Consider the following 10,374-nt stretch of genomic DNA (forward strand, 5'->3'; position numbering starts at 1 on the left):
CTTGGCGATAAGTTTCCTAAAGTAAATTCAAAATGTTTATTTAAAGACAATAGCTCATCTTGGATCCAACTTGATAGTAGATTAGTGGCTTCCTCAGAAAACTTTTTCCGTAATTGGCTCAAATCCTAAAGCTGCAAGATTTATTTGAATTCTTGGCAAGATTGTTCAGGAACAGGTTTAACATGCAATAGTCAAATATTTTGCTCTCTGTATAAATGATCATACCATAACTGCACAACCATAAACTTTTCACTTCAACAAAATCCCAAAAGCTTTGTCAGAAAATTACAACACAAAACTAGCACTAACAATCTCTAACAGTAAAACTGCAGCTATCAGAATCAGATATAAAATTTCTAACAGCAGCCAATATGCAAAACATATTGTGCATATAGAACTTATAAAAACGTTTGCCAAACAAGTTGTGAGCAGCCCTGAGAAGCTACCAAAACCACGAGCATATAAGTCTAAGACTGGATGAGTGAGAGTGCCGACTCAGATTAAAAATATATTTGTTTTTACATTCTCTTGTACAAATAGGGATCTGAAAGTGTTGAAAACTGTTATTAGTGCACCAATTCAACCTTTTTGAAAGCGTGAGAAGAGGAAGCATTGCTAAAAGAATGTTTTAACTTGTATGTATAATGCTAACAACCTGAACAAAATCCTCCTCCCTGTGAAACATTGTGGTAGCAGCAACGTGAAATGACTTTACACAGAGACAGGGGACTGGGTCATACAGTAGTTCCAGGAACAATGAATGGAGACATCATGACAAAAACCTAAAGAGAGACAACCTAAACAATTTGAATGTCATGATAAAGATCATTTATATGTTTAGAATGGGAACCTAACGACACATATAACAGTTCAACCATTGTATATCAAAGCTGAATTTATTTAAACACAACTCAGAAAATATTACATAAAAAGTTCTGTATAGGAAAAATTGCATTCCACCCGAGAATAGATCTTTTAGTTTTTCCCATTTTATTCTGCCAATCCGAGGGCTACCAGACAGATTAAAGCAGTATCATCCAGGTTTAGATGGTTTAAAAGGTCTAGATGCAGGTCACTGTATTTTAAAATGCTTTTGAACCAAAAACTACATCATGAACTTGTATTTGTGTCATAGCCTGGTAGCCTGGTTCTAACTTGAGCTACTGTAGGTCATAAATGTTCTAGTTGCAACTGACAAATGGAAATTAAGGTTTATAAATCTAGGTCCTGAATAAAGCCCCAGTCTCTCTCTTTCTCTCCTTTGCTCTGGGAGTCTGTATTTCAACATAGGGGAATACTTTTTGTTGTGTATTACATATGTAAATTTTTCTTTATTGTATCTGTGCTTACCACTTTTTAGGCAGGCTAAACACATCACCCATCATTGAAGTAATATATTCTTTACATCACTCACACTGAGCCTGGTTCTGCTGGATCTTGCTTCCTGTTAGAAGGAAGCTTTTCCTCTCATCTATCACTGCATGCATGCTTGGTGTGACGGATTGCTGAAGAGTCATCAACAAAATGCAAGCAAATGTCTGATGATAGAATCCTGCAAGTATGGTTTCCCTTATTTTAGAAATCTGAAAGTATGATCTGGATTTCTCTAGTGCCTTGAGATAATATGTTGTGAATTTTCAATATATAAATTAATAGATTTGATATTGAAAGGAACTTCACAGTAAATCTTGTTTGTTAAATACATAAAATGGAATGGGTTGAGCTTTTGCTGTGGAGTCTCCCATTTTTATTACCAATAATGGTTCAAATTCATGACATGTTTTGATCAACAAAGACCAGAAATCCAATCAGAAACAGCAAATCAAAACTAAAGAGGCAGTGGAACAAAGCAATCAGTCATTGAAATTGTTTCTAAGATTAGGTGATATCAATTTCCCTAAGGCCTAATGGCAAAAGTGCACAAATGGCCAAGAGTGATTTACCAACGTGTGAAGCATGCTGCACGTGTACAACTGTCTCTGTTTATTTTAGTCTCTGAGGTTTGTGAGAAAAACATAGAGAACAAACGGCATTAAAACATAATGAAAAGACAATGGAAAACACCAGACAGGTCAGACATTAAAAACTGATACAAACCTCTGTGAGGTTTGCTTTTGGTCAGAATAACTGAAAGATAAGGTAAATCTGCAATAAAAGTCTTCAGATTAAAGCACATCCATGCATAGGAAAAGTCCAGTCAAAGCCAAACATGAATCTCATTAAGAATCTGTAACGAGGTTTCAAAAATTTGTTTTTAGAAACTCTATGTTTAATCTGACTTTGATTCAGCGACTGTGGGGGGAAATAATATGCAGAAATTTCAGTCACTAGATACATAAAGCTGGTAGACATGTACCTAAGATAACTTGCAGGTTTCTTTGCAGCAAAAAATGCATTTTTAGCGGAGCTGACTCAGGGTACTTAATAAAAATGTACACCCCTTTAGATATTTTTAAGTAGAAATGGTTAAAATAAACAACAACAACAACAACAAAAAAACCATAAAGACATAAATAAATGTTTTTGTTTTCCTTTGCAATTCACAATTACAAAACTTTAAGATGGCCTCTTTAATACAGCATAAATTTAATATTTAAGTGCGAATGTAATGCTTCTTATTTCCGCCACATGGGGTCACAGACGTGCATTCACGACAACGGTGCCAAACGGTGCCCTGTCCCTTTAAGAGCGGAAATAGACGCGGTGGTCCAAATTAACCCAACGGATCATGCTCTGTGCTCTCTGCAGATCTGTGATCAGTTGGAGGTTAACTGGTAGCTTTTATAGAGCAGCAGCCACAATGGCAGAGGCTCTTGCAAAAATTCCCGACGTTGAGATTGATCACGAAGGGACCTTTAAATACATACTGCTTAGAGTGAAAGTAAAAGATGGCGATGCGCAGAAAAACGTAGTGCGAGGCACTAAGAGTGCAGAGTACCACAGTAAGTTCATAAAGGGCAGGTTTGCTGCTGGAGTAGTGTCAAATTGCTCAAAACACTGACTAATTGGAACGATTTCCGAAAGAATAAAGCAGACTATGACTTTAATACTCAACAAATACACAAAAGAAAGCATATTTCACATGCTGCTTATTTTGCTTTAGTGTTTAAACATGTATATATATTTGTTTTCTTAACAGATCACATATTTGAGAAGGTCAATCCAGCTCTGGAGGCCTTAGGAATGGAGTGCAAATGCCTTGGAGGAGGGAAGATAGAGCACGACAACAAAAACAAGAAGATCAGGGTGTTTGGAGAATCAACTGTGAGTTCATTTCAGTTCAGAGATGTTTAAATGATTTCCTTCTCTGTTGTTTTCATACTGATACTTTCATTCTTCTTTGCAGGCATTTGGGAAAGCAGACCACTCTGTGTCTGTGGAGAAGCTGAAAACTGTCTTCGGTGACTACGAGGTCACTTGGTCTGATGACAAAAAATAACTCCTCTTCTCCTGTAGAGATGGCTACCTTCATCTATGACTCCAAACCATGTGTTCCGTTATCATCCAATTTAAATTCAGCATTAAACTCGCAGCGAAAGCCCATACTTATACAAAGCACTCTTAATTTCTGTTAAATTAAACATTTCTTTCAACTCATGTTTTTTGATCTTATATTATGTTCCGTCTTTGTCTTGGCATCACTTCATATGATTTGGAGTTTGTTTGCCAAGGGTAAAGTCCATACAGGAAGGTATGAGCAAGCTGCAATCACTGCCACATCCTGTTACGCTTAGGGAAAGTTTGCTTGACGGGCTAGAGGCAGATAATGAGTTTTTCTTTCAATTTTGTTTGCAACCTTTCATGTCTGGGAGATGCTGATTAACCTCCTGATGAAATCAAAGTATATAACCTCGGTGTATTTTTATAATCTCAACAGATTTTAGCAGGTCATAATAATTTATATCAACATATATCTTCAAACTTGCATCAACTTTATAAACCTCACCATGTATAAAGGTGTATGTCTGAGGTTTGATAGAGATTAAGTGCACCTAGCATGTTGCAGAGCGGTCAAGAAGTTAGAATCAAGATTGGATTAAAGAACTGTAGTAACCCAAACTTTGAACAGCTAATATCACTCTGCTCAATATATCACTCAAAAATCAAACTTTCCAAGTGATGATTGTCAGTATAAACCTGCAGGCAAGGAGAGCAGCAGCTGGGAGGTCCATTTGGTGATGCCAGGGAGGCTACAGAGAGCCACAGCTCAGTTGTAATAAATTATGAGTAGGAAAACTAGTCCTGCACTCAATTAATTCTGTTTACATGGAAGAAATGTATGTTGTTTTCTGAAATTTTTTGGGCTAAAAGAAAAAGCTATAAATAAATAACTTTATGCATCAACATGACCTGCTATCGCCATAATTAAACATGGTGGTGGAAGCATAATGCTTTGATCTTTTTCCTTTTTTTCTTAGTAGGGACAGAGAAAAATGTATGGAGCTAGAGCAGAGGTTTACCTTCCAAAAGAAAATTAGGCAAAGGTTTAGTTAAAAAAAAACCCAAAGGCCAAAACTTAAATTTAACCAAGAATATGTGATGAGTGATAAATTACTCGGGGTAGGGGGGGTGTATAGCCACACTTTACAGATTTTAATGTTCAACTGATGCTTTTAGAGGACACTCCTAATACAGGGGTGGGTCGGGGGGATCTACTTCCCAGATGATTGGTTTGTCGCATTACCAGATCAATCCTGTTCATTTGCTGGTGCTATAGAGGTGGAAAGAGTGCAAAACACAAAGAATTCACTTCAGTAAGAATTCTCTAACTTAGATAAAATTCTTGTCACATACAAATAAAGTTACTAGTGCAAAATGTTACTGAAAGTAAGCCTGGTAAGAATTGGAAAACAAATTTATGCTCATGTCTGTGTCCTAAGATTACCTTGCTCATCTCTGGCCCCCCTAACAAAAAAGTCCTACTCTGTCACATACCTATATTGCAAAACTGCATACATTAGCGACAATTTGTAGGTGAAAGGATTTTAAATTATGTCTGCTGAAAATGGAAATCATAGGGACATTACAGACTCTACCACAGCGTTGTAGACGCCTGTTGTATGAATATATAATTTATCTGTGATTGGTCAAAAAGCATACTGAATTTTTTGCTCTTTTGAAAATTTCATAATGATAAAAAAAGCTTTTGTTTAACTTTTAACTTTAACTTTAACTTTTTTGTTCAGCTGTTCCTTTTTGTTTGGGTTCAAAGGCCTGCCTCATACAGAAGCATTTATTACAATCCCAGGTTGCTGGCTCAGGGATTTCCCCTATGTGAAATTAAATACAGTAAAAGAAAACATTTTGAACACACTGGCATGTTAAACCTCTCCAGAATAGGACAAATTTAGCTCCTCTTGCCAAACAGCCATTAACTCTGCTCTGTTGCACTTGACCTTCATCAGGACACTCAAAGTAAACACTTTCTTGGCTGTGTTCTACCAGCCAGTGTGTAAAAAAAAAAATGAAAGAATAACAGAGATCTTCCTCCCACTTTGTATCCAATTCCTGAGTCAGTTTCCTACCAAGCGATAACCTTTACACAATCTGGTCAGAGTTGAAGGCTGCATTCTTGAGCCATTCAGAACCCAGCCGTTTCCTAGAAAATAGCTTAATTATCATAAAGACTAAGTTGACAAATTTTTTTACGTAATGTTAAAAAAACAAAAAACATAACAAGAAAGGAACCATAAAAAGGATTGGTCATGTCTGGAACAGAACATATCTCAGGGCGTTTATGATACATTCATTATTCTGTTACATCACACATTCATTTTCATTTATATTCTATTTTTACTGTAAGAAAACGCTAGCAAATTTGCACAAACAGCTTTTTTACAGATCTCAAGCTGATTTATGTTATGTCCTGCTCTCCTTACAGGGACTTTCAATTGACTTCTTTTCATTTCCTATGCATTGGTATGGCCTATCTTTGAATCTTACCCTAATCTTAACCAAAACATGCCTATCCCTTAATTTCTATTTAGGGTTAGGCATGTTTTACACATTTTACAATAACTACATTTAAACCTGAGTCCTTAATAGTAGTGGCTGGTAAAAAAAAAAAAAAATAATCCCTCACATGAAGAGAAAAGACAATTAGAAGAAATTTATTGACACAACTACTCTGTGGCACTCAGACCTCGGCAGGAAACACAAAGCTTATTTTTTTTATCGATATGGATGAGCAGGAGCAAAGAATAGGGCTGTTCCCCCCCCCCAGGCCTTAAAGTGGTGGTGGAGTGGAGATGGATGAAGTTGGTCAGTCTGTAGACTGCTGGTTAAGGAGACTGTATGGTGAGCTTTATGGGGAGATCCAGTGGACTGCATGGGCTAATACTAGAGCTTACTCAGGGACCTGGAAGATGGAAGTCCAGCTTGGATAACACAGGTTCAGAGAACCTGTCCATGATGAGCGACAGTGGAGAGGAAAAATTCCTGGTTGGGAAGAAACCTCTGGCAGAACCAGGCTCAACATGGCGGTCTTCTGCCGGACCGGTTAAGATGAGATGCGGAATGCAGTAAGAGTCCTGGAATAATGAAACCCGATGAAGCTTTAGCTGCATTGGTGGAGGAGGGGCTGTTTGTGTTTCTAAGGTTCTAATATGATAAATGATCATCTAGTGAAGGATAGGATTTTACTGTGGTATTTAGAGCTGAATCTAGATAGATAGATGATAGACAGACAGACAGACAGACAGACAGACAGACAGACAGACAGACAGACAGACAGATAGATAGATAGATAGATAGATAGATAGATTGATTGATTTAGCAAGGATAAAAATCTTCTGTGGTGTGGGAAGTCATCTAGCTGGAAATGCTAGTAAAATAACCTTCCGTTGTACTATATTAAGAAAATGTATCTGATTTTGCTAAGTTGCACAATGCCATGCTCTGTGGGCCATAATCCCCCACTAAAACTGCAGATAGTACCACTGACGCCTCAGGAGTCAACTTGTCCAATCAAAGAGTAAGTCTCTTCCTGGAGCTTGCTGCTCACACCTCTGGCTGCTAGAAGGGAAGCCATATCAATGCGTAGCATAGTTTATTTCCGTGCTCTAGATTTTATCTGCAGAACAATAGCTGGCATTGTTTCACAAGGTCACTGTAGTCAGATTCCAGACTTAAAAGTAAAATCAATACCTTTGCCTTGCTTAATTTCCCAAAAAGTATTTCTTTATTTGACCTACATGGTCCTACTTAGTAAATCTTTTTATGCAGTCCCATTATTAACCTTTTTTGAATGAATATTCCACAAAAACAACATAAGATTTATGGTGGTTAATACACACATGCAAGACGGAAGTTCTGCTATACAATATCCACTTAAGAAATGGAAACTATTTTGAGAGGCAGTGTAACATACCTAACTGAACAACAGACAAAAGTATATCTGCCTAAACATCATAAATTTAAGCGTTATCAATAATTTACATCAAACCATGTAACTACTATTTATGTGTTGTATTTCCTGCTTAATTAATAAGAAGGTGTTCTTTGTTTGGTCCTGCATAAAACATGAGAATAATACTACATGTGGGAAAAGTCCCTCATAGGGAATGAATTAAGTAAAAATAACATTTTGAAAACATTATTTTCTTGTCTGGCTAAGAGCTCACTGGTATCTTTAACAAGTCTAGTACTGATGTGCACCTTGTCTTTGATCTCAGGTGAGCTGATATTTACATTAAACAAGATAAATCCTATGGAGGTTAATATAGTAGCTTATAAACTTTCAAACTGCTTTTTAAATTCCTCTTATTCAAGGAATGAATGCATTAATCAGAACTGGGGAGTTTCCTTGTTTTGTAGAAATGTTTTATGCTGAATTAAGTTGAATTTATTGAGAAAACAGTTAAGTTTTTAACAAATAAGCAGTTTTTTTAAATAAATTAAAATAGATATAGTGTAAAACAACTACTCAGTACCATGAATGATCTGTGTTGTTTTTTCCAATAGCCTAACCTTGTTTCTTTGCATGGCAAAACAAACATTGTAAGAAATATTTTTAAGGCCCACTCAGAGGGTTAGTAATTATATAAAAATTGTAAAAACAAAATATATAAATGTTTTGCATTTGCATATGCAGTTGTGCACCTTGTCTTTGATCTCAGGTGAGCTGATATTTACATTAAACAAGATAAATCCTATGGAGGTTAATATAGTAGCTTATAAACTTTTAAAATGCTTTTTAAATTCCTCTTATTCAAGTAATGAATGCATTAATCAGAACTGGGGAGTTTCCTTGTTTTGTAGAAATGTTTTATGCTGAATTAAGCTGAATTTATTGAGAAAACAGTTAAGTTTTTAACAAATAAGCTGTTTTTTTTAAATAAATTAAAATAGATTCAGCGTAAAACAACTACTCACTACCATGAATGATCTGTGTTGTTTTTTCCAATAGCCTAACCTTGTTTCTTTGCATGGCAAAACAAACATTGTAAAAAACATTTTTAAGACCCACTCAGAGGGTTAGTAATTATATAAAAATTGTAAAAACAAAATATCTAAATGTTTTGCATTTAAGATAAACAATCTTTTTTGTCTGTCAATATGCCTTATCCAGAACTCCTCATGTGGAAAGTTTCTATTTTACCTGGTTTAATTTAATTTAAAAAATCTTTGTTAAGGAAACTTGCTATCAGAATCGAAAAAATTATCGGCAGATTTATCAATTTGCAAAATAATCATAATGCTGGGTGAGCTTGATATATGCACATAGGAGCAATGACCTCAGATTGTTAAAAAAAGAATGTTTTTTAGATCTCTCTTCACATGCTTCAGGTGCAGTGATATTAAAGAGAACCACATGCTGTGCTTCTGGGGAAAGTCAGGTATGGACAGATGTAGACTTAAAAGGCTGTAAAAAACAGGTTTATGTACATGTATGACAGAGAAAACGTTTTAAATATAAAGGTTACTTACAAACATGAAATATAACACTTTATAAGAATTAATAATTTTTTGCTATATTTTTAATGTGCAGAAGATAAAGCATTTAATCATTTTATTTTTTCCCAGCATTTTTTATTGTAATTACACTTTCTCAAGTACAGAGCAATGAAATTAACTCACTACCCCTTGGGGAGCAGTGGACTGAGGAGGACCCCCCGCCCCCCCCCCCAGATAGAATACAAACTCCGGCTTGACACCACTTGTGGATTGGCACAGGAGATTCTCAATGTGGGGCTTGAACACATGACCCTGTGATCAAGAGTCTCATGCTCTACCGACTGAGCATTTATTCTAAATATGTGCCACAAAATATCTTATGCAGTTATAATATTAGTGGCGTAAGTGGTAAAACTACTGTTCTCCCATTCAAACACTAAAGGTCATTGGCCTGTTCAAAAGTAATAATATTTAAGAATTGTTATAAATAAATAGATAAATAAATAAGTATATCACATAATTTGCTTTTCTCTTCCTCTCTGCTTTTGAAACTTTTTAGAAAAATAAATAGATAAGAAAAAATCTATACATCAAAACTGACAGGAGTGTCAAGTGTGTGTGTGAGTTTATATTGCATAAAAATAATTTATATAAAATATGGTATATACAAATTTGTCATTCTCATTTACTATCAGAATAAAACAAATCTAATCTAAGCAGGGCAGTGTATATATATATCCTTTTAAAAAAAGGGTATATATATATATATATATATAGATATATATATATATATATATATATATCTATATATATATATTGAGATGTTCATGTTCCATCAAAAAAATAAAAAAAGGGTATATATATATATATATATACTGTTTTTTTGTTTTGTTTTTTTTCTTTGTTTTTTTTGTGGTTTTTTTTAGGGGTGAGAAAACAGTATATATATATATATATATATATACCCTTTTTTATTTTTTTGATGGAACATGAACATCTCAATATATTTAAATATGATAGTATTCTATTAAGCTTTTTCATTATTTGAAAGAAAATATAAAGCTCCCATATTTCATGCATACCAAGTGCTTTGTGCTTTGATTGATTATCTACTTATTGCAAGTAATTCCAAAATTCTTTTTTATTTTCTTAAATAAAACCAATTAACTATATATTAATCTAATGAATAGTGTATGCAACTGTAGCACTTAATGTTTTTTTTTTAAGGCCTACATAAATAAATGTGTCACTTTATCTTGGCCAAGACATCTTTTTTTTTTTTTTTTTTTTTTACACTGGATGAATACTAATTTACCTTAAGAACCATAGTTTAAGTGCACGAATCTACTTTTAGACAAATTATTGTTCTCATCTTGGCATGTTGCTTTTATCATCGGTGTAAACGCTTTCACTTTTCTAATTGGTTTATTCATCTGATTCCAACCAATCGGCACAATATGTGGTGAGCTGCGTCACTTC

At 34.8% G+C, this 10,374-nt stretch overlaps 1 protein-coding gene across 1 annotated transcript; it reads left to right on the forward strand.

Annotated features, from left to right (window-relative positions):
• The first annotated feature begins 2,693 nt into the window (after positions 1-2,693).
• Positions 2,694-3,597, forward strand: si:dkey-51e6.1 (uncharacterized protein LOC558617 homolog). Its single transcript, XM_038306555.1, has 3 exons — positions 2,694-2,942; positions 3,140-3,264; positions 3,347-3,597. The coding sequence occupies exons 1-3, from the start codon at positions 2,729-2,731 to the stop codon at positions 3,437-3,439; spliced, it is 432 nt and encodes a 143-aa protein (XP_038162483.1). The 5' UTR covers positions 2,694-2,728; the 3' UTR covers positions 3,440-3,597.
• The last annotated feature ends 6,777 nt before the right edge of the window (positions 3,598-10,374 follow it).

This window comes from Cyprinodon tularosa, unplaced genomic scaffold (assembly GCF_016077235.1).
Source record: "Cyprinodon tularosa strain WSP-4 unplaced genomic scaffold, ASM1607723v1 ctg585, whole genome shotgun sequence".
Classification (NCBI taxonomy): Eukaryota; Metazoa; Chordata; class Actinopteri; order Cyprinodontiformes; family Cyprinodontidae; genus Cyprinodon; species Cyprinodon tularosa.